Source organism: Canis lupus, chromosome 25 (assembly GCF_003254725.2).
Source record: "Canis lupus dingo isolate Sandy chromosome 25, ASM325472v2, whole genome shotgun sequence".
NCBI classification, from domain to species: Eukaryota; Metazoa; Chordata; class Mammalia; order Carnivora; family Canidae; genus Canis; species Canis lupus.
In genome coordinates, this window is record NC_064267.1 from 1,745,712 (window position 1) to 1,770,573 (window position 24,862).

Consider the following 24,862-nt stretch of genomic DNA (forward strand, 5'->3'; position numbering starts at 1 on the left):
GTATACCCGACACAGCGGAGCAGGGACTTGGACCCCGAGGTGGGTTCTAGCTGAGTTTTATGGGCTGGTCTAGGGGACCTCCAGAAGCGGGGGGAGGAATTCCTCAAGTTCTGTTTACATTCTGATATGGGGCTTTCAAGGGCATTAAGCTCTGTTCTCATTCTGATATGGGACTTTCTGCCACGGGCATTGAGCTCTGTTCTCCTTCTAATATGGGGCTTAACTGAAGTAAAGTAAAGTTCAGCTCTTATTCACAGGGGCCTGAGATGGCTGTACTTGTGCTAATGCTGAACTTAAGGTGGAATGGCCTTAATTTTCTCGGCCTCCACAACCATCAACGTATAAGAGTTCCTCTTGTTTCACATATTCACCAGCATTTGGTGGTGTCAGTATTCCAGATTTTGGCCATTCAAATCAGTCTGAAGTGGTATCTCATTTTAATTTGCACTTCCCTTATGACATATAATATGGGGAGCATCTTTTCATATGTTTATCTGCCATCTGTATATCTTCTTTGGTAAAGTGTCTGTTAGGATCTTTGGCTCATTTTAAAAATCAGGTTGTTTGTTTTCTTATTGTTGAATTTCAAAGGTTCTTTGTATATTTTGGATGAGATTCCTTTATCAGATATATCTTTTGCAAATATTTTCACCCAGCCTGTAGCTTATCTTCTCATTCTCTTAGCACTGCTTTTCACAGCGCAGAATTTTTTTTTAATGTTAATGAAGTTCAGCCTTCAATTATTTCTTTCATGGATTGTGCTTTTTATGGATTGTGTTATATCGAAAGTCATTACCATACTCAAGGTTACCTACATTTTCTGTTATGTTATCTTTTAGAGGTTTTGTAGTTTTATGTATTACATTTAGGTCTATGACCTAGTTTTAGTTAATATTTGTGAAGGCTGTAAAGTCTATGTCCAATTTCCTTTTTTTTTTTCCTTTTTTGCATGTGAATGTCCAGATATTCCAGCACCATTTATTAAAAACACTGTCTTTGCTTCATTTTATTGCCTCTGTTCCTTTGTTAAAGATCAGTTAACTATATTTATGTGAGTCTATTTCTGGCCTATCCATTCTGTTCCATTCATCTATGTGTCTGTTCTTTCACCAGTACTACCCTGTTTTGATTACTGGAGGTTTAGAGTAAGTCTTGAAGTTGAGTAGTATCAGTTCTCCAACTGTATTGAATTTTGTTCAGTATTATGTTGGCTATCCTGAGGGTTTTGCCTCTCTTTATACAGTTTATACAATTTTAGAATCAGTTTGTCAATATCTGCAAAATAACTTTCTGAGATTTTGAATAGAATTGCACCAAATCTATAGGTCAAATTGGGAGGGACTGGCATCTTGATACTATCAGGTCTTCCTATTTGTGAACATGGAATATTTCTCCATTTATCTAATTCTTTGATTTTTGTTCATCAGAGTTTTGTAGATTTTCTCATATATTGTATGTATTTTATTAGATTTATACCTAATTGTACATATTTTGTTAGATTCATACCTAATTATCTCATTTTGGGGGGTGCTAATATAAATGGCATTATCTTTTGAATTCCAAATTCTACTTGTTCATTACTGGTATATAGGAAGTGATTGACTTTTGTATATTATCCTTATGTCCTACAGCCTTTCTATAATTGCTTATTAGTTCCAGGAGTGGTTTTTTTGTTTGTTTTGTTTTGTTGTTGTTGTTGTTGTTGTTGTTGTTGTTTTGTGGATTCTTTCACATTTTCTATATAGACAATCATGCCATCTGCAAAGACAGTTTTATTTCTTCCTTCCCAATCTGTATACCTTGTATTTCCTTTTCCTGCCCTATTGCATTAGCAACAGCCTTCAGTAAAATGTTGCAAAGGAGTGGTGAGAGGGAACATCCTTGCTTTGTGAGAAAGGCACAACACAGTACAATGGAGCAGTCTCCCTCTGCCATCTCGTTTACCCTGAAGATATTAATAAATTATGGGACTTTCTTATTGAAGTTTAATGTTAACCATATCTAAGCAGTTTCATCAACATCATTGAAATGGCAATCACTCGAAATTCTCCTGAATGTCTTACAGGTACTAATGGAAATTAATCTGAAAATAAAAGCTTTAAGTTTATCACCATGAAGTATGACATTAGCTGTAAATGTTTTTAGATATTCTTTGACAAGTTGAGAAAATTTCCCTCTATTCCTAGTTCACTGAGATTTTTTAATCATGAATGTATGATTTTTTCAAATCATGAATGGATGTTGGATTTTGTTAAATCCCTTTTTTTCATCTATCAATATGACCTTGTGATTTTTTTCTTTTAGTGTTTTGATGTGATACATTATATTAATTAACTTTTTAAAAAAGATTCATTTACCTATTTTAGAGAGAGAGCAAGCAGAAGGGGGGGGGGCAGGAGAGAGAGAATCTCAAGCAGATGCCTCACCAAGCATGGATTCCTGATGTGGGGCTTGATCCCACAACCCCAAAATCATAAACTGAGTCAAAATGAAGAGTCAGACACTTAACCAACTGAGCCACCTAGGCACCTCAGTATATTAATTGACTTTTGAATGCTGAACTAGTCTTGTATATTTGGGATAAATTATACTTGGTTGTGTGTTTCTTTTTATACATTGTTGGATTCAATTTGCGATAGCTTGTTGTGAATTTTTGTATCTCTGTTCATGAGAAATACTGGTTTGTAGTTTTCTTGTAATATTTTTATCTGATTTTGGTGTTAGGGCAATGATGGTCTCATAGAATGTTAATGATTTCTGCTCTAACTCATTTATTTTCTTCTGCTTACATTGAGTTTAATATGTTCTTCTTTTTTAGTTTTCTAAAGCAGAATCTTATATTATTGATTATAGATCTTTCTTCTTTTCTAATATATAATTTGATGCTATTCATTTCCCTCTAAGCACCATTTCCATTGCTGTGTAAAATTTTGATAAGTTGTGTTTTCATTTTCATTTAGTTCAAACTATTTTAAATTTTGTTTGAGATTTCTTCTTTGGCCCTGTGTTGTTTAGAAGTGTGTTGTTTAATCACCACAAATTTTCGTATTTTCCAGTGATCTTTCTGTCACTGGTTTCTAGTTTAATTACATTGTAGGCTAAGAATAGATAATGTTGATTCCTATTCTTTTAAATGTTTTTAAAGTGTGTATTATATAAGACCCAGAATTTTGCTGCATTTTCCATGTGGCCTTGAGAAGAATGTGTATTCTACTATTGTTGGTTGAAGTACTCTAGATGTCAATCAATTCAGTTGATTGATATCAACTATGTCCTTCCAGATTATTTTCTGCCTGCTGGATCTGTCAGTTTCCAATAGAATGGTGTTGAAGTCTCCAACTATGATAATGGGTTTATCTGTTTCTCCTATCAGGTTTTGTGTCATGTAATTTGATGCTTTGTTGATAGGCACACACACATTACGGATTATTTTGTCTTCTTGAAAAATTCACTCCCTTATCATTATGTAATGCCCATCTTTGTGCCTGATAACTTTTTTTGCTTTGAAGTCTGCTCTCTCTGAAATTAAAATAGCTACTTCTGTTTTCTTTTACTAATTATATTTTTAGAATTGTGGGTGTGCTATTATTACCAGTAGTACTAATCCAACTCTGGTCAGGGCTCATTTGAACACTTTTCATTATGTTCTATGAGAACATATGATGACATTTTAATTTAAAGAGGAGTATTGATCCCAGAAGAATCTGGGAGTTTTTGTTCTTCAATTCAAAAGGTAGAATGTAAGTCATTTGGCAACTTTATATAAATAGCAGTATTCATTTCCACATCATCCTTCAAATGGATCTCCTCCACAGAGTGGCCCCTTTGCAGAAAGACTGTATCTATATTTTGATTTTTTTTCATTGTGCATATGAATTTGGATGATTTAAATTCGGACTAGTACTTTCATCTCTTCTATCCTGATTGCTATCATTCCTCCTTTTCTTCAGCCAAAAGAGTGGGCATTGGTGGAAGAGAATAGGCCTCTATCTTGTATCTTCTTAGCTAGCAGGAGGGTAGCTGGGGGAGGTCCTTTTGAAATGCACACAACCATTATGGCTTTCTTTAGTCTTGAGATAGCTTTTAGCACTTGTTATCATTCCATTTGGGTGAGTATGCCACATTTTTTAATGGGTATTTCAGTTTTACTTCAGTACACCAGGTTCATACACATTGGGAGAAATAATAGAGCATCTGGAAAATTCATCCTGATCTGTGCCTGTTTTCTCTCCCTCTCCTGTGTCCCTAGGTAAGTGTGAGATTGGCTGGGCCTACTATTGCACGGGAGCAGGTGCTGCCACCGCCATGCTGCTGTGCACATGGCTGGCTTGCTTCTCAGGCAAGAAACAGAAGCAGTACCCATACTGAGATGGAGCCACCAAGAGTAAACAGAGGAGAAGATAAACCGAAGGGGTCTGGAGAGAACGAACATCCAGCTACTTTAAAAGGTGGAATAGTGGTTCTCTAATCCATACAGTGCAAATGAAATGAAACCCAGTGGTATGATAAACATTATGTAATGTCAGAGGGTTATGCAAGATTTACAAAAGAAATAGCGAACATGGAAAAATAGAGAAAAATGGACCAAAGGCTAAAAATATTGCAGGGTGTTGAGTATTTCTATTCCACAGAGTATTGTTAATGTAGATCACATACACACACAGAACAAACCTATATATGCAAACAAAAGCTTTGTTGTTTTTTTTTTTTAAAGACGAGGACTCAGAAAATTAAAAGGGCTAGTAGAAACAGTATTATGTTGGGAAGCAGGGTAACCCACAGATGTTCCCTGTAGGTCATGGCACTTCTGAAAGCACATAGAGTCGAGTCATGCGCATCCACACACATGCCCACACACAAACATAGACATTGTTGCACAGATTGTATGGGAGGTTCAGCAATGCATTACTCCTCTGTTTTCTTTTTAATGTACACTTAAAATACAGTATTATCACTTTATAAAGCATACATTAAACCTAATAAATGGACCAATAAGCCACTCTATCAGTATTTTGTATATCCTGCATATGCAGACATATAGAGTTAAGCCTTTGTATTTCAATATTATTCAAAAATATTCAAGATCTCTTTGAGTAGCTTCTGCTATGATATTCTTATGAAGTAAAGAGGCAACTTCCTATCCACTGTAGGAGAGAATTCAGTTGAAGGAGTGAGAGTAATGAGAGACATTTTCCATTCATTAGATCTTGCTTTCTTTTGTTCATTATTGTACTGTGCTGTACCACATTTATTTCAATATTCATTTTGTATTAAAAAATTTTAAAGTGCTATTTTTTTTTGTTTGTATTTGAAAAACTCTGTGAATAAATTCTCTTTGATCAATAAACGAGCCATGAAGTGTTAATTCAGACTGGATTTGCTTCTTTAATTTTCTAAATAGTCTTTCAACTCCAACAGTCCTGTAAATTTTCCTTTTCCTCCTAAATCCTGCCATTAATTCTCTCTAATCACCCAACCAACCATTGTTTTAGGCATACAAAGTATTAAAGGTAAGAGTTCCAGCTTTCAACTTAAATTCTTTGCAACTAGAATTCTAACTACATTTAAATCATGACCAGATTCTCATGAGAGAAGAATTTCAAGTCTATTTTTGGATTGACTTTGAGAATCTGGACAATATTCGGACATGGCATAGGGCAAGGAGAGCCTGGGCAATGTCTGGGCCAGCAGTGTCCAGGAATATGCCAGCGTCATGACAAGCCTCCTGTGACTTGCTGCCGCTCCACCTTGAACAAGGCACTGGGTTTCCTTAGTACTTCTGTGCCAGGGACAACTTCACACCCCTCTCTTTTACGGCTCTTGGCCATTTGAGAAAGATTATCTCACATGTCTGCTCCCAGAATAAAGCTTCAACTGAAGTGAAGGATATGGACCTTCTCATCACCCCGTAGCAGAACCTACACTTCCAGGAGCAAAGGTTGCATCTTGGGTAATGGATGTATTATTTTCTTAGGCAACCCTGAGTTACAACAATCCAATCCTTAAAACTTCAGTGTCCATTAGTTTCTAAATTGTGTACTTTCTGAATGGTGGCATTGCACATTCTGGTTATTTATACGTGTAACTCTATTTTCTATTCTTCCTATCCATATTTATCAATTTAGTTTGAATATCTGAATGTCACATCTGTGTTGTGCCCAAGATTGCGAATCCGAGAAACCATCAAGGAGCTGACACCGATGCAAGTACACGAGGGTTTATCTACAAGCTCGAGCTTGGGTCCAAGTATACTCCATACAGCAGAGCAGGGACTTGGACCCCGAAGTGGGTTACAGCTGGGTTTTTTATGGGCTGGTCTAGGGGATCTTCAGAAGGGATGGAGGAATTTTTTCCATTCCAATATGGGGGAAAGGGTTGGGGAGTTTCTTAAGATCTGATATGGGATTCTCTGCCAAGGGCATTCTGAGCTTTATGTCTTTCCGATATGGGATTCCCTGCCAAGGACGTTCTGCAGTTTTTCCTGTAAAGTTCAGCTCTTATTCCCAGGGGCCTAAGATGGCTGTACTTGTGCTAATGCTAAACTTGAGGTGGAATGGCCTTAATTTTTCTCGGCCTCCACAATCTGCTTCTGATACTTTTAATCATCTAGTGTGAGGATTTGTGCTGCCCTGGGAGAACAATACAAGAATCTAGCCAATGAAATTCTGGACTTTCTAAGGCTTTGTTGCCATGGAAAAAAAAATCATTCTGCTCTCAAATGCTTAATTCATAATGGGCTGAATGTCCTTTGACTGTGTCTCATTGTCCACTGAGCAGGGGCTTCTCCACTTTGTGGTTTCCTGAAGAGAGGAGATTACACTTTGCTTATTCAATGAACCCATCATTTTTATTGTTTCTGGTGCTTTTCAAATGTTTTTAACTACACCTTCCTGTCAGAATAGTATTATGATTTTCTAGCTCCCATTATCAAGTGGGATTCTCTATGGAATTCATTAAGATTATTTCTTGGACAGATTTAATGATGACATTGTCCTTTTTATGTGACCCATATGATTTTAGACATTAATGTACCTCACTAAAATAAAAAAGCTGATTACTCCAACAGGATGCAGTCAAATGGCAAACACTTACATCTTGAGTTCTGACTAGTCATTTGTGTTTTGGGTTCAAGATGTCCCAGCATTTAATAAGGAGCATCTAATTTATTAAGAATTACCCAAAAAATCACATATACTTCCTTTCAAATAAAAACAGGATTCATGAAATAATCCTTATTGCTTTACAACAGCAATAGTAAAATGTGTGAAACGTGTCTATTCACAGGCTGCTCACTGATATACACTTACTTAGAGGCAGAACCTCTCCATTTTCACAACCTCATAAAGCTTTCCTCTCTTGTACATGCTTGTGAGGTAAGTGGGGAGATTTCCTTGTTTTCAGAAAATGATATGCAACACGCGAACTGATGAAATTGAACCAACTCTTCCAATTTTCAACACATTCATTTGTATATTGGGGTTATAAATGGTCCTTGAGCACCTGCTACTTGCTAGGTATTCCACTAGATATAAAGCAATCCATAAAACATGACTCCTGCTCTCAAGTTGGCCTCCTCTCAAGCTTGTGGGGAAAAGGGAAGAAAAAAAAATCAGTGATTTCCATATCCTATGATGCCAAATGACTCTCAAGAGGGGGATGGAGGAGAGGGCAGTTCCACCTGGATAAATAATTCTGCACAAATTAAAAAGGCATAGGAAAAAAAAGATGAGAAATTACAATTTCTGCTCTTCAAAAGACATTATGAAGAAAATGAAAAGGAGACTGGAAGTTATATGTCTGGCAAATGAGTAACAATAAAAAAATTAACAAGTCAATTTTTTTAAGTGAATAACAACTTGAATGGGATATAGGACAAAAGAGGCTATACAAATGCCAATAATCATTTTGAAAAGGTGCTCGACATCATTGGTGAAGAAGAAAATGCAACTTACAGCCACAATGGAACACCACTTCACGTACACTAGAATGACCAAAATAAAAATGTTAACAACACCCAACATTACCAAGCATAGTGATGATGCATGGTTGGAAGACCATTAGGCAGTTTCTTACAAAGCTAACAAAACTAACTCCCCTCCGAGCTATTTACACCAAAAGACAAAACAAAACAAAAAACAAAACACTTCTGTCCACAAAAACATTGTATAAAAATGTACATTTCAGTTTGACACATAATAATCCCAAACTGGGAACAGCTCAAATATCTGCCAATAGATAGAGAAATTGTGATATATTTAAGTAGAATACTACTCCACAATAAAAAAAAAATGTACTTCAGATATACATGATGACACACATGAATCTCATATTGTGTTGAACTAAAGAAGCCAGACGTACAAGCAAAACTAATATATCATGATAGAAATCAGATCAATGGTTAACCTGAAGGCATTAACTGATGAGGACACAGGAGCTTCCTGGGGTGTTGGAAATTGTCCTATGTGTTGCTTAGGATGATGGTTACAGTTGTGCACATTTTTCAGAATCCATCCATATGAGCAATCGAAGTCTGTGCCTTACCATATGCTAATCATAGATTGCTAAAAAGTGGGAGAAGGACCTTAAAGAGCTCTGGTGCTGCCTGCTGTCTCCTGAGGCTACAGTGAGGGTGCACTGGGGTATGGTGGGAGATGTGGTAGACATGAGATGGAAAGGCAAGAAGTGCTTCGTAGGCCATGCTAAGAAGATTACAATTGATCCCGGAGGTAATGGAAGCATTTGACGTGGGAAGTGGGAAGATGGGGCCTGACTACCTGGGTGGTTTACAAAGATCCCTGGAGCTACTCTGGTGGTTCCTCACTGGATAGCAGAGGTGGAAAGAGGAACTGTTACAATGTATTCATCTTACCAACAAAGAGTTTTGAGCTCCTACTATGGTCTAAGTGCTTAGGACAAGGAGGTGAACAAATAGGTTGATGTCATCATGTGAGAACCAAAATTAGTGCAAGTGGAGATGATGGGACAGATCAGAGGGAATAGGAGGATAGAATCAATAGATCTTTAGATGTAGAAAGTGGGAAGGATGAGAGCAGAGGTGGTTCTGATCTCCAGTGTGGAATGCCACACCAAGACACGATGTGAAAGAACATCAAAGTAATTAAGAACTCTTTATGTGTGAGGTGCCTGTGGGATATCCAGGGGGAGATGCCTAATGGGTAGTTGAAAATTAAGGTCTTAGGCTCAGGAGAAAGTTAGGATATAGAAATAACAAATATGGGCAACATCAATGACTATGCAAGCATCAATAAGAAATGAATGCAGGAATGTTTTCACAATATTTAAAGCAGAAGCACATCAGCTACGATTTCCTTTGGCATAGGGTTGTTTTTTGTTTTTTTGTTTTGTAGTGTAACTTTTTTAAAAAAATATTTATTTATTTATTCATGAGAGAGAGAGAGAGAGGCGGAGATATAGGCAGAGGGAGAAGCAGGCTCCACGCAGGGAGCCCGACGTGGGACTTGATCCCAGGACCCCGGGATCAGGCCCTGAGCCAAAGGCAGACACTCAACCGCTGAACCACCCAGGCGTCCCTGTAGTGTAATGTCTTAATCATAGACTACCATCAAAGATTTTTAGGAATAGCTTTAATGTTTAAATAGTATATTAGCAGCATGCAATAATTACATCACAAATTCTCTGGCAGAAGCAGTCTATTCCAAGAACCCTCTTTGCTATCAGTCATCTTAGTTTTTACGTTAGAAGACCGAACATACTGTAGAAATGCGATTTACTCAGTAATACTTGAGCGGTTTCAATATTTGATTATCCATTGGTTGTGACTGAAATATTCTTTACTCTAATTGATGGTCGTTGCTGTAACAGTATATTGCCTGTATATCTGCTTCTAGTAATGGACCTTATGTACTGGATTTTAATATCCTTGAGCCTGGACAAGTGCACAAGTCTTTTTAAAAGAAACATCATTTACTTGCACAAAATTGATCAGTCTTGAATGATCATTAATGCCTTTGAAGTGGTTTTGTGGGTGTGAAACACGTGGTGAGAATTTGAATTGGCCCCTCTTATTATAGTATTGAAATGATGTCTACTTAATTTATCAAGTCATGTGCATGCTCTGATTGTACATAAACCTTGTGATACTTGAAAAAGAAAGGGAATGCAAGAGAAATCTTAGAGAACATCATCATCTAAAGGATAGGATCCCTGTAGAAGGAGCAATCATGGAAAAGAAAAGACTTTTGAGAGGGAGAGAGTTCTCAATAGTGTTTATGGCAGATGTCTTGTGGGAGTCAATTTATATTTATTTGATTTGGTAACCTGAGGGTGAATAATGCCCTCAGAAGAGAACACTATTAGTAGAGTGGCAGACTGCAGCTGAAATTGTTAGACAAAGAAGAGTGAATAAGAGAGGAGGAAGAAGAGATAATAATAGAGTGGCCTTTCAAGCAATCAACTGTCAAAGGGAGGAGAAAATGAGGAGTTGCTGCCTAATGGGTATAAAATTATTAGCCCCACATGATGGTGAGCTCTGGAGATCTGCTCTACAACATAGTACCTATAGTTGACCATACTTAAACATGTGTTAATATGGTAGATCTCATGTAAAGTGTTCTTAGTACACACACACATGCAGAAGGGATACAAGGAGACTTTTAGAGGTCATGGCTATGTTTATTACCTTGATTGTGGTGATGAGGTTATAGGTGTATGCATATGCCCAAACTCATCAAATTGTATCAATTTAATTATGTGCAGTTTTTGTATATTTTGTATACCTCATTAAGTTGTAAAAAGAAAAAGAAACGTAGCTGGGAAGGGAAGATGAAAGACAAAATTCATTCAGCACGTTTGTTAAAAGGATCCTTGTGGACTCATTTTTGCAATCCTTGGTGACTGGAGTGATTTGTCAGAACATTAAATGTTCATCATCATGCACCCATCTCTGATTCAGGCTTTCTCTCAAAATGGAGGAGGCATCTCAAGAGGGCTTTAATGGAAATAAGACCATCAGGGTGAGCAAGCTCATAGGGCCTAGAAGAAATTGCCTGTCCCCTCAAGAGTGAACTGCCCAGGGCAGCCCAGTGGTTCAGCAGTTTAGTGCCGCCTTCAGTCCAGCGCCTGACCCTGGAGACACTGGATCGAGTCCCGCGTCAGACTCCCTACATGGAGCCTGCTTCTCCCTCTGCCTGTGTCTCTGCCTCTCTCTCTCTCTCTCTCTCTGTCTCTCATGAATAAATAAATAAAATCTTTAAAAAAAAAAAAAAAAGAGTGAACAGCACAGCACTAATTCCCCAGAACAAGGCAAAAGGATGCCATGAACTGAGTCACTGCACTAACACATAGCAATGGGGGTCAATGAGAAAATAAGTAATTTTTCCCTGGAGGAATTCACCTATTGTAGAAAGAGAACAATATTCTTATCATCCAGGTCTTCTTTAGTTCTATAGTCCAAGTTTTATGTACTTAAGTGGTAGTTAAAGTAAATGTTCATATCTGAAAGTGAATTTTAAGCAGCAATGAAAATTGGGAATATTTTAATATGAACGAGAGCAAGGAGAGAATGCCATGCTAGGAGGCCATCTGTGGCCAGGCTGACTGTAAATGACTTCCATCAGCAATTGGATCTTGAAACTCTTCCTATTCTATTTTTTTTCCTAATGACTTTCATAATTGCTGTTTCTCTGGGATATAGGAAAGGACTGTTACTCACCCTATTTCGAAGATTATGCTGTGCCTTCTATGTATGATTGCCTGAAATACTGTTTAGCTCACCCAAAATGCTTTTTTTATGACTTCTGATGTCCTGGTATTTTTCTTTTAACTACTCATTTATTTAAAAAATGGTTACTGATCACATACTACACATCACACACTGTGACACATCTATGCCTTACTATGGGCCTTAAGTGTTTCTATTCCTCTAAATTCTTAAATACTCTTTGTTGCAATTCTGTAAGCATATATTAGACCACAGTGCTACTAATAATAATTTTTAAAAAATGAATGTTTAACCTGTAGCACACACAGAAATAAGCTTCATTAGGAGACACTATTATAAGGGCTGTTTATCTGCACTTACCGAGAGTGAATTATTATTTGCCCAAGGTGAATTATTAAGTGGTTGGTTTCCCAGCCACTTTACTGACAAACACCAGGTCTCGAAGGCAGCCTTGGGGTTAAGGATAGAGCTAACACAAAGAGATGGATAGGTTGGGGCTACTTACAGGCAATGGACTTAGATGCTTTAGTTTGGCTAAAATGTACGTCAGTGCTTCAGTTTCTGACTCAGAGTGCCCAGGTTTGGATCTTGATTCCATCATGCCTTAATCTAGTGAACTTAGGCCAATTTCTTACCTTTAGTTTCCTCATTTAGAATCTGAACAATAACCTCATCTTCTTGGAGTTTCACGGAAATAACGAAAGATCATCAATGGGGAGCTCTTTGTAGTTCTCAGCAGGTGATAAGCACTCAATACATGTTAATCATTGTTATTGTCATTAGTTTTGGGTTTGTTTCATTCTGGGCCTGGAGTTTTGATTAATAGAGAGAGTCCATGCATTCCAAGTATATGTCTGTAACAATATCAAGCTCAGTAGGTTAAGTGTCTGCCTTCAGCTCAGGTCATGATCCCATGGCCTTGGGATCCAGCCCCAGGTCAGACTCTCTGCTCAGCAGGGAGCCTGCTTCTCCCTCTCCTTCACCCCTACCCCCCCCCCTTACTGCTCTCTCTTGCAATATCTCTCTCTCTCTCAAATAAATAAATTAAATCTTACAAAAAAGAGAGAAAGAAGTAAAAGAACTCCAGATTTTAAAAAGCATCTAAAAAGATTTGTTACAAATGCCATGTCCATATGTGATTGTAAAAGCTAGACAAAATGCACTTTCTAATCCTTGTCTTCTATTTCTCCTGAAGACCCATTAATCACCCTTTTCTAAGGAAGCTAAGGGGATGATTCTTGCTAATTTAGTTTGTCTTCTGTGTGATCCACATTGCTTTGTCCTGTGAGGTCTTATATGCTCTAGACTGTCTTCTTCCAAAAACACCAATCTCTAGTCGTAAGTCCATATCAGTTTCTCTACAATGCTTTGCTTTCCTCCAACTGGCCTGAAACATGCTGCCTGTGATTTTGCTGTTGCAGCTGTCTGAGATTCTAGGCTGAGCTTTCTGAGCCTCTGTGTTCCTCCTGGCACCTGCCTCCTCCGTGGTCTGCCCTTTGTCATGATAAGAGAGCTTTAAAGTCTTTTAGCGAGAAGAATCATTTCAATTTGCCCCTGTGCAAAATGATGTGTGGATGAGGTTTTCTCTGAGGCATTTTCAATAACAGCAGAAGTCTGGAAACAACTTAAATGATGACCAGTAGGGAAATCCTTAAATAAATTATGGTCTATCCAAATGTAGAAAACTAGATGGCCATTTAGAAAGCAGCATCTCTGTACTGATACAGAAAGATATCCAGGATCTTTTAAGAAAGAAGAGCAAGATGTCCAAGAGTTTGTACTGTATGTTAAAATTTCTAAGAACATTTTTAAAGAAGAGCCATGAGTTTTCTTTATACAAAAGGAATATCTCTAGAAAGGTAAGCAAGAAACAGATGATAATGGTTGCTTCTAAAAAAGAGACAAAAATAAATAAAATAAAAAAGAGACAAAGGTGGGAAGGAGACTTAACTTTACAGGACCTTTGTATTGTCAAACTTGTGACTGCTACTTATTCAAAAATAATTTTAAAAGAATACAAAGATCATTTAAAGGTGTATAATACAGAGATGAGATGACAGATATACCTTCCCTCAACATCCATGAAAAACAAACCCTTCAGGTCCACAGTCTTACAACATTCAAAACCAGCCCCTGCATTTCTGCATATTTCTGGAGGGATATTTTCAGAGGCTATCCCTTATGGACCTACAGGCTGCCTTTGTCTTCGTCCCTTGTTTCTTTGCCCTAGACCTGAAACTCTGCTTCTTTTCTGGTTTCTAAAAGAAAGAATACTCACAATAAGAACTTGAGATTTTAAATTTTGTTTTGTTTTGTTTTGTTTTGTTTTTTCTGAAGCTTTCTTTGTCAGGTGAAGAGGCAATGCAGCCTCTCAAGCAACTTTAACAGAAACATGAGAACCTTCCTTTAGCTGCCCTTCCACGGTGAAGTTCCATGGTGAGAGTTCCTATAAACCGGCTAGCCCACTCTCTTCATTGGCCTCCTTCCTCTCTCCTCTTCCCTTCTTTATAAAGCAAAATAAATACTCTTTCTCTCCTGCAGAGTGGTTCTGTGTTCCAGTGTTGTTACTTTAACATTTATTCTAGTGCAATTATTTTTCTGAATAAAGGCAAAGCTTACTTGAAAATTTGCTCTCAGTTCTAACGTGATATAAAAGTGCCACATCCTTGCTAGAGTGGTAACACCGAAATCATTATTGATTTATGTGCTCCGGGTACTCAGACTTTACATGTTGGAGTTCTTCAGGGCTTTCTTCTCTTCTAAGCCACTTTCTCCCCGGGCAAACCCATGTACTCTCGTGGCTTTAACTACATCTATTTGTCAAAGGTTCCCACAGATACATATTCAGCCCCAGACCTCTCATACCCAAAGGCATATGCAACATCTCCATTTAGCAAACTCCCAAATATATCAAACCCACTGGCCCAAGCTGAACTTACAATCTTTCTCCTAAACCAGCTCCATCGCCAGGGTTCATATGTGTATCATACCGCTAGGAACCAAGTTGTTCATGCCAGAAACCACCCCCATCCACATCAATCCACCCCCGAGGAGGAACTGCCACCTCTCTCCATCTCTGTACATACTATCTTAATCCAGTTTATGGTATTTGACCTGAGCCAATCCAATTTCCCAATCCTGTTCAGATTCTTGTTGCAAATTATCACTAGCTTAAGATGTCTGGAAGTTTGTGAGAGCTATAAATATCTTCCTCCACAAGTTTGCCACCAGATGGGATGTTACAATTAAAGCAAGTCTCTGACCAGATTCTGCCACATATTGCAAGCATTTGTTTGCAAGTAAGCACAAAAACTGTCATACAATCTGTCCCACTTATTTGTACTTTAGGCATTTTGAAGAGTACCCAAGCTGAAGGGTCTCCTCAAGGAGATGTGACTACTGTCTTCTAGCACAGGATTTAGCTCGCCTTCTTTTGGATCAGAATCCTCCATTTAGAGATGCAGAACCAGAGGCCCCTGGGTGGCTCAGTGGTTGAATGTCTGCCTTCAGCCCAGGGCATGATCCTGGGGTCCGGGGATCAAGTCCCACATCAGGCTCCCTATGGGAAGGAGCTTCTCCCTCTGCCTGTGTCTCTGCCTCTCTTTCTGTGTCTCTCACGAATAAATAAATAAAATCTTTTTTTAAACAAGGAATGCAGAACCAAGTGTCTGGTTTCTAAGGCCTAGGCTCCTGTGCAGGCCGATGAGAGAGGCTGCAGGGCTTGTGAGATTCTGAGGAGGTAGAAATGATTCAAAAGGTGGAAGTAGATGTATAATTGCTAGGCATCAATTCATAAATTTTGAATGCCTCTCCTTCACCGACGCAGTTATTCCTTCTAACATTCCTATGCCAATTAACAGACACTGTGGGGAAGGTTTAGTGGTACAATTTGAAGACATTTGTTGTAGCGGCCTCTAAGGAATGGATGTCTGATGAGGGTAAATTGAATGTTAAGTAGCCACCTCTAGGATGGAAATGTAAAAAAAAGTGTATATATTTGTATGTAGTTACATACAACATATATGTTATATAATATGCACATTCGTATGTATATTTACATAGAACATTTAAAAAGCACATTGCAGACAATGTATCCCGTCCATCTGTATACTTCTAAGGCATCTTCCCATGACCTCTCTTGCTCTCCTGTAAATTCACTTTCCACACGGGTAAAACAATCAAAATCATAGACCTAATCATTTCCTTGTCTTGGTGCCTTCCCACTTGTCTCATTTTACCTGCTTTGTATGTATCTTGTCATTTTGTCACTCTTCGGATTTACTGTGCTGGGCTGCATTGTCCTCCTTTATGTTCCCTCGATTAGCTGAGATAGCAAGTGTCTTGTAGCATTTTCACTTTTGTCTTCCCATCTAGAATATCATTCTCTACCTCTCTCAGCCTGACAAAACCCTATGTGTAATGAGGCCACAACTTAAAGTCGTTACTGACTCCTCGGATGAGTGAGCCTCTTGACAGACCCGCCTGTGACTGAAGTTGCAATGAATTGCCTGATGTTTGTCACTGGACTGTTGTCATTTTAGGGACAAGGCTCATGTCCTCCCTTAGCCCTGCCTTTGTCTCATTGTTAGTATTCAATAAATATTGGTCACAGGACTGAATGAATTTAAGAGCTGTACTATATCTGAGGACCTTCAGCCACAGGCTTATATTATGCTTCCTATTGGAATACAGATTTGTGGTTACGTCTGGGACTATCAATTGGCATAGGCTCTTCAGTAGGATTCCTTAGAAAATGATATGGCATATTAATTACTCAAATTGTATTGTATAGAGAGAAAGTATAAATATGATATCCTTTGAAATCTAAATCTCTTTATCTGATGGCTTCCAGTGATCTTCGAGAAGAGAAACACTTAGAACAACATGAACGCAAATAATCGTGTATTACGTCTGAAGCAGCACAATTTCTCCATCAGTCTTCTTCAGAGTCTCCTGGGGAGACTAAGCAGGGGTCAGAGGTGGGGCACAGGAGGGCCTTCTAATGAGAGTCAAAGGAAGTTTCCCAGCAAACTAGTTTGGGAAATTGTGCTGTGAAGTCATTCCACATGGAGAAACCCTACAGAGTGCAAAATCTATTTATCTGCTCTGTTCAAGCAAACACAGGCTAGAAATCTATTTGTTTGTATTACAAGGATTGTTTTTTGTTTTTGTTTTTGTTTTTTTATTCTACGGTGCCTTGAAGGCAATGAAAGAGATCATTTATACATTAAAAGATTGTCAACAACCTCTCAGGCCTTAAAAGCATCGTACAATTTTCCCCCTATTGTATTGCTTGTTAAAAATACAGATGGTTGGACCTGCGTCCAAAGATTATTATTCAGGAGGTCTGGCCCAGGGCCTCTTAATTTGCTCTTCAAAAAATAAGTCAAGACATTAAAAGCCAGAGAAAGCCATAAGGAAGTATATAGCGAACATCCATATTAACCCTGTCCATATACATGGATCTAGTTCACTTGTATTGGTTGTAGAGTCCCATCCTGTTACAGTCCTCACCACTAGGGAGACTAGTGATCTCAGGGGTTATTAGGGATAACCTAGTGAGAAAATGAGGTACCTTGAGTTTGGCACAGAAGTAAGTAGTAGGGATCCCTGGATGGCGCAGAGGTTTGGCGCCTGCCTTTGGCCCAGGGCGCGTTCCTGGAGACCCGGGATCGAATCCCACATCGGGCTCCCGGTGCATGGAGCCTGCTTCTCCCTCTGCCTGTGTCTCTGCCTCTCTCTCTCTCTGTGACTATCATAAATAAATAAATAAATAAATACCTTAAAAAAAAAAAAAGAAGTAAGTAGTATTACCAATGAGGGAATAGAAAAGAGGTAATTTCTTTTTCTTCTACAGGGAACGGTCTACATTGTCTTTTCAGCAATATTTATTAACACAAGTGTGGCTTCCTCATTTCTCTTTATTAGAGAAACCTAAACTTCCACAAGAGATAAATGATGGATAACAATGTAAGCAGCATGATTCTCTAATACATTTAATACATGAATATACCTATAGTATTTTGGCTTAAAACAGGAACACACTTTCTTTCCAAAGAAAAATATACTTGCAAGTCAGTTTTTTTTTAAATTTTTTATTTATTTATGATAGTCACACAGAGAGAGAGAGAGAGAGGCAGAGACACAGGCAGAGGGAGAAGGAGGCTCCATGCACCAGGAGCCCAACGTGGGATTCGATCCCGGGTCTCCAGGATTGTGCCCGGGCCAAAGGCAGGAGCCAAACCGCTGCACCACCCAGGGATCCACAAGTTAATTTTCAAATAAAAAGAGCAAAATGTCACTCAGTTGATGGTTGTTGGAAAAAGCTGCTATTCTAAAAGTATGACCCATATGTGTTGGTAGAGGGTTATGAATTAGCAATGCAAGGGCTTTGTTGACTTCTTGGTGGGAATGTAGGCTGAGGGGCGAATACGGATTGGAAGCAAGAATGAACAGTATTGAAGTACCTTAAGCAGATTTCTCCGGACAATATATTTTTGACCTGGCAAGAGTCCCACTTGCTCGCCCTCAGAGCCTTGGACAGGTTGCTCTCACCTTTCCTGTTCTATGTTTTGTACCTTGGGTTGGTTTGTTTGTTCTGTTTTGTTTTATTAAATCATCCTACTTGTTGTTTTAAACTCTGGCTATGCTTGGTATTTAAAGCCATGGTCTAGTAACAGCGTATGTCACTGTAAAACGAGTCTACATCAGAGACCTGTTCTTGCCACTTACTAGCTGGACAAATGTCCTAATCTCTAAACTTCTGACCCCTCATCTGTTAACCAGAGCTGATGCTCATACTCACCTAATGAGAAACTCAAAATCCAGTGCCTGTCAAGTCATGAGTGCTCAGGAAATGTTCCTTTGATTTTCACCATTAATATGATCACATTTTGAAATCTGGTACTCAGTTATATCTCTTTTTTTTAAGATTTTATTTATTTATTCATGAGAGACAGAGAGAGAGAGAGAGAGAGAGGCACAGAGACACAGGCAGAGAGAGAAGCAGGCTCCGTGAGGGAGCCTGATGTGGGACTCAATCCTGGGTCTCCAGGATCACACCCTGGGCCAAAGGCGGTGCTAAACCGCTGAGCTAACCAGGCTGCCCCTCAGTTACATATTAAAGAAGCTATGAGAACCTCTTTTACATGAAGTTGAGAGTCTCTCTCTGACTCTGAATTGGAAAATTTCTGTCCATGACTACTATAGAGTCCTTTGGGAGTCACTTACCTTGGAGAACGTGGGAAAGCCCACCAGGCAGTCTCCAGCAGAGTTAGAGACACTGATGACCAGTTCATCAGACCACCACCTCAGGAAAGAGGGCTCTGCACCTCTTTCCCACCAATTGGTATTTTTAATTGCACCTCACCACATTCATGCTGTTTAAATTACACCTTCTAAATGAAGATGTAACACTTCAGAGCTCTGTGTGTCTAATCAAGGTGCCAGAGGAGGAGGACATGGGCTAACATGAAGAAGGAAGGGCATGATGTGCAGGGAACAGACACAGAAATCTGAGTGCTCACCACCTGCAATGTTCCCTGAAATGAGTAAGAAATATTCAGCACAAACCAAAGGACCGCAGAACCAGTGGCCAGAAGGAGCACTACATTGATTCCTGAGTTCAGAATCTTGGGGCTCTCCCCAGGCCTGTGGAGCCTACCCTCCCTGGAGGCTGGAGGCTGTCAGCAGGCTTTCCCAGGGTGTGAGGCTGCTCCCAGTCCTAGGAAGGCTCTCAAGCAGCAATTCCCATGAGCTATAGCTACGAGTGTCAGCTTGCTGATGCAGACATTTTCAGGCACTGATTTTTTTTTTTTTTTCTGCCTCTGGCAAGTGGTTTTGAGCTATTCAGTTAGTAAAGAAAAGGATTGGGTGCTTTGGGAAGACATGAGACAGAGGGAAATGTGTTTTGACCTAGTTAAGCAACTGAATAGATTACTGTGTTTCAACAATTTCTGGTTATACGGTATTAGCTACATGCATAAATTTTTTAAAAATTGGGACTTGCTGGGCACCTGGGTGGCTCAGTGCTTGAGCATTTCCCTTCGGCTCAGGTCGTGATCCCAGGGCCCTGGGATGGAGTCCCACATCGGGCTCCCTACAGGGAGCCTTCTTTTCACTCCGCCTGTGTCTCTGCCTCTCTCTTAGTATCTCTCATGAATAAATAAATAAAATCTTTTTTTAAAAAAATCAGGGCTGCCAACTGTTCTAGGAAAACAGAAAATGTAAATTATAAATGTCTATTAAATAAAGTATTAGGAACAGATTACTTTTGAAACATGCTACACACAATGTCCTCCTTCCTTTAGTCCTTTGTCCCTTCCTTTCTGCCTGCCTTCCATTTGTGAGGGCAAGAACCGTGCTGTATGTGAGAGGGCATGCACCACAAACAAAGGGCCTTATCCTCAAAAAGCAGTCTAACTGGGCGGCAGTCTGTTCACACACGGAACTACAATTATACAAAATTGTACACGATCCAGTTAGGAAGACAGTAGGAAGTGGTCATTCTCTCTTGCTTTTGACAGAAAGCAATATAGAGAGGAATTGCCACCTGAGTTTTATTCTTGTTAAAGATAACCCAGCAACTGCATCGAGCACTTGTCAGAATTTATTATAGCCATGTGTACACACATAGACACACAGATGGGAGTCAGTAAAGATGCTTCTCAAGAATCCTAAGATAGAATTTTTAGGCAGAGGAAGTGGTTTACCAAGACCTAGGACTGAATACTTGGTAAGAATGCTTCACAAATTGGCCTCAGTCTTCCTGTCTAGATCTTTAGGATCCACCTTTGGCTTGGTCTGGCACACACATGTCCAATTTCTGTGAGTTTTGTTGTTGTTGCTTTGTTTCATTTCGTGAGAATTTTTAGATAAGCAAATTTAGGTACAGATTAAAGTTACCACTCTTGCAAATAGCAACATATATAGTGGATGTTACTGCAAGTTCTTCCTCAGCACTAGAAAATGAGTAGATATCCACTAGCTGGACACGGTGAGAGAGAACGTCCAGGAAGCAAGAGCAGCATGAGCAAAGACATGGAGGCATAAGATAGTTGGGTACTGTAGGGAGATAAAAGCGGTTCGTTTATGGCAGGAACACAGGACAGAGTAGAATGGGGCTAGTGAGTGGGACAAGGGCCTAACATGCCACTTAATTGCTGATGGCAGCCACATTTGTATGCCCAGGCCTCTCATTGAGCACCATAGTCAAACGTCTAACGGCTGCCATGCTGCTTCCACATAGATATTTAACAACATTCAAGCTAAGTATATCCAAACAGAACTTTTCATTTTCTCTGTGGTTCTGATTTTTTTCTCCAGTTCTATTCATCTCCATCAGTGACTTGTACCCACAGTTAATGAAGCTGAAAGTAAAAAATTCATCTTCGTTCTTTTTTTTTTCACCTAGGCCCAAATATAAAATGAATCCCAAATCTGTCTGTTTTTCTCCACTGATGGCTATTCCTTTAATCCAAGCCTCTAAAATTTTTTGTATTTGGGGCACCTGGCTCAGTGATTAAGCATCTGCCTCTGGCTTGGGTTGTGATCCTGGAGTCCTGGGATCGAGTCCCACATTGGGTTCCCCACAGGGAGCCTACCCCTCTGCCTGTGTCTCTGCCTCTCTCTGTGTGTTTCTCATGAATAAATAAATAAAATATAAAATAAAATAAAAGTTTTTGTGTTTTTGTAATAATTATCTCTTTTACCAAAATATAAATCTGATCATGCCACTTCCCTGCCTTTGACCCTTGACTAGCTTTTCATCACTCTCTGAATAAAAAATCAAGTTCTTAACTGAGGTCCAGAAAGGCTCTGGACTGTGCCTCTTGCTTCTCCAACCTCATCTTATCCATGGTCAGTCTCCTGCTACCCCTGCCTTCTTCACCTTATCTTCAGGGCCTTCGACTTTGCTGTTCCCACTGCTAGATGTTGGCCTTCTCAATAGCTGAGCTGAAGGGTTATCCTTCAAAGATAGGAAAATCTTTGGACCTCAGTTCAAGTACAGTAATCTTTTCATGATCTCGTTCTCTAAAGTGGTTTACACAACCACGCCCCTGCCCCCTTTTCACAGCCTAAGTACTATCCTATCTTTCTGTTTATTTCTTCCACATTAATAATAACACTGGATTTATACTGCTGATGTTTTGTTGACTTGTGCGTCTGCCTTTCCTGAGTGTAATTTTCTTGAAGGCAGAGACGTTGTCTTTCTTGTTGGTTATTTTTACCTCAGCTTCCAGATCAGTGCTTGTCGTTTATTAGATATTCAATAAGTGTGTGTTGAATTGGATGAATAAATCTAGGATCTGGTCCATTATACTCAAGAATTTAAAGCCACAGCCTAGTTTTTATGGTCTAACATTTCATTCAGAGAAACGTTCCATGTGTACTTCAGGAAATCGTACTCTGCTGTGGTTGAGTGAAGTGTCTGTTAGGTCTTCGTGGCTTATAGCTGTAGAGGTTTGCTGTTTGTCCTTATTGACTTTCTACCTAATTGTTCTATCAATTTTTGAAAGTGGAATATTGGAGTCCCCAGCTGTTACTGTTGACTTGTCTATCTTTCACTTCACTTCTGTCTCTCTTATTTGAGTTAGGTAACTTTTCACATTCTTCATTCTGTCCTGGGATGCCCTCACTTTCTAAATGATGTTTTAAAAAGTGTTTTTAGAGGGTAGCCTGAGTGGCTTAGCGGTTTAGTGCCACCTTCGGCCCAGGGTGTGATCCTGGAGAGCCGGGATCAAGTCCCACATCGGGCTCCCTGCATGGAGCCGGCTTCTCCCTCTGCCTGTGTCTCTGCTTCTTTCTGTGTGTCTCTTGTGAATAAATAAATAAAATCCTCTTTTAAAAGAGTGTTTTTACATACATTAAGGTCCACTCTTTGTGCTCTAAAGTTCCCTGGGTATTGGCAAATGCTTCATTTCAAAGTCATTCCTGTCAGAGGGAGGTGTGGAGTCTTCCAGTCTTAGAGCCTGTTCCACCCCAGAGAAGACGCCCAGAGTCCCTGAACCAGAGCTGGAGGTGGGGACAACAGTCCCATTTCTCTGCCATGCCTGCTCTAAACAGTGCTTTCCCAACATGAGACTGTGGAGGATGAGAGATCCTAGTGGCTTATTACTTTCAGGGTGAACCATAGAATTAGACTTGAAGCTAAGGAGAGCAGGAGACCCTATTTTTTGTCTACTCCTCAAAATAATATTTTTTTCCATTACACAAAATGTGGGTAGGTAGGTGATGGTGTGATGACAGCTGGCCCTAATTCAAATGCTGAAAACTTTTTTTCTGTTTGTTATCAAGAAAGATTTAGAATAATTTGAGTAAATATCAGGCTGTTTGCTGTATATCCTTAGGGAAATTTCCAGAGACTTTAAATAGTTGTTTCTATTTCTATTTTTACAACTGCCACCAGTTAAATGGTTGTTTTGCTGGGAAAATCATTCCCCTAGATCCCCATCTAGAGGCTCACATCACCATTCCAGAACTCCTATCCCCTAACAGGCCACTTTTTCAATTTTAAGCCTCAGTTAATAGGCATCCAGGAATCAAACTGTCAATGTTACATAAATATAAAACAAATGTTATTACTATTGTTAATGAAAATAATTTAAACATGATAAATCCATATTAGATAAATGGATAATATTTCCCAGATTACTGTATTCACCTTGATGGCAGGTAACATTAGCCATAAGTGAGGTTTGGCACTCAGTATGGTTTTCATGTTTTTTGTTTTCTTTATTTTTTACTAATTGAGAACAGCTAACTCGAAAAGAAAGCACGTGACTTGTGAATTTGTTAGCTATTTTTCAGAACAAGGCAAGGACTCAAAGTTCCTGGAGTCATCTTTCACTGAAAACAACTTCTGGCACACCATCAGGTGTAAAGTCAACAGGCTTATGAGTATTTTAGCTTGGGATAAAGTAGCTTACTTTTTCCTAACCTACACTTTGATTACATTCCACTCTGAACCCCCCCCCCCCATATCTATTGCATCTTGTGGAGGTTGTTTTAAAATATAACCAACTAATATGAAGCCAACTAATTCCTGTGAATGAAGTATTTCACATACTTTTTGGAGAAAGCCAAATTCTCAGCAATCAATCTATCATACCTTGTCTTTCTTATAAAATCCTACTATCATATCCTTAGAAGTGACATCTTGAAATTTCATCTCTGAAGAGATAGGTCTAGGCTATTCAGAGTTCTTGATATATTATTGAGCTACGACACTTTAATAAGCTTCATGAAATCACAGAAATTTTTTATGGCCTTATAAGTGTTGTGTGGTTTTATCACTAATTTCAAAGGCTGATGTAAAGCATCTTCTCATTTGACAGTCAAGGAAATTCAGAATGAGAAGTAGGCTTACACTTCCAATCTATTTGCACAATAAGAAGAAAATACCTTTATTCTGTGGGTATTTGATTTCATTGCCTTACAATTGTGCCTCTCACCAAAACCCTGGCTGACAACTGCTGTCTCTGAGAAAGTGTTCAGTGGATAGTGACAGATGAGCCCTTAGCTCATGTTTTGTCAGTATTAATGTTAACACATTTTCTCCAGTCCACACCATGGCTCATGAAGGAATCCCTGACTTAAAAAAAAGTTTCCTGGGGATCCCTGGGTAGTTCAGTGGTTTGGCCCCTGCTTTTGGCCCAAGGCGTGGTCCTGGGGTCCTGGGATTGAGTCCTGCGTTGGGCTCCCTGCATGGGGCCTGCTTCTCCCTCTGCCTGTGTCTCTGCCTCTCTATCTCTGTGTCTCTCATGAATAAATAAATAAAATCTTTAAAAAAAGTTTCCTTTTCTAAATCATTGTTTCAATGTTGAATCAGTCAAAAAGCCATCAAGCTCATCTACTCAATACATGTGGTATACATATGCCAAGAGCTGATTCATACAGTACAGTATCACAACTCATTTTTCATACTAATTACCCAGAGTTAATGCATACTCCACAGGTTAAAGGCGGAGTTCCCCACTAGCTGCCCCACCTTAGATGCCTGTTGCAAATTTTGGAGTCCTCAGGCCACCTAGACTTTTAACCAAATGGCTACAAATCAGGAGTTCCCCTGATCCCCTCAGCTTTGATACTTTACTAAAATGACTCACATAATTCAGGAAAGCTCTTTATTATCATATTATGATTACAGTCTTACTATAAAGC

The 24,862-nt window shown here is 39.2% G+C and overlaps 1 protein-coding gene across 4 annotated transcripts in view; it reads left to right on the plus strand.

Annotated features, from left to right (window-relative positions):
• Positions 1-5,365, plus strand: part of LHFPL6 (LHFPL tetraspan subfamily member 6) — a 237,469-nt gene extending 232,104 nt beyond the window's left edge. For all 4 annotated transcript variants that reach the window (XM_035718770.2, XM_025462403.3, XM_035718768.2 and 1 more), the window contains one exon: positions 4,250-5,365. In XM_035718770.2, coding sequence (XP_035574663.1) covers positions 4,250-4,368 — 119 coding nt within the window. In that variant the 3' untranslated portion in view covers positions 4,369-5,365. The remainder of the gene's footprint in view (positions 1-4,249) is intronic.
• Positions 5,366-24,862: the final 19,497 nt, after the last annotated feature.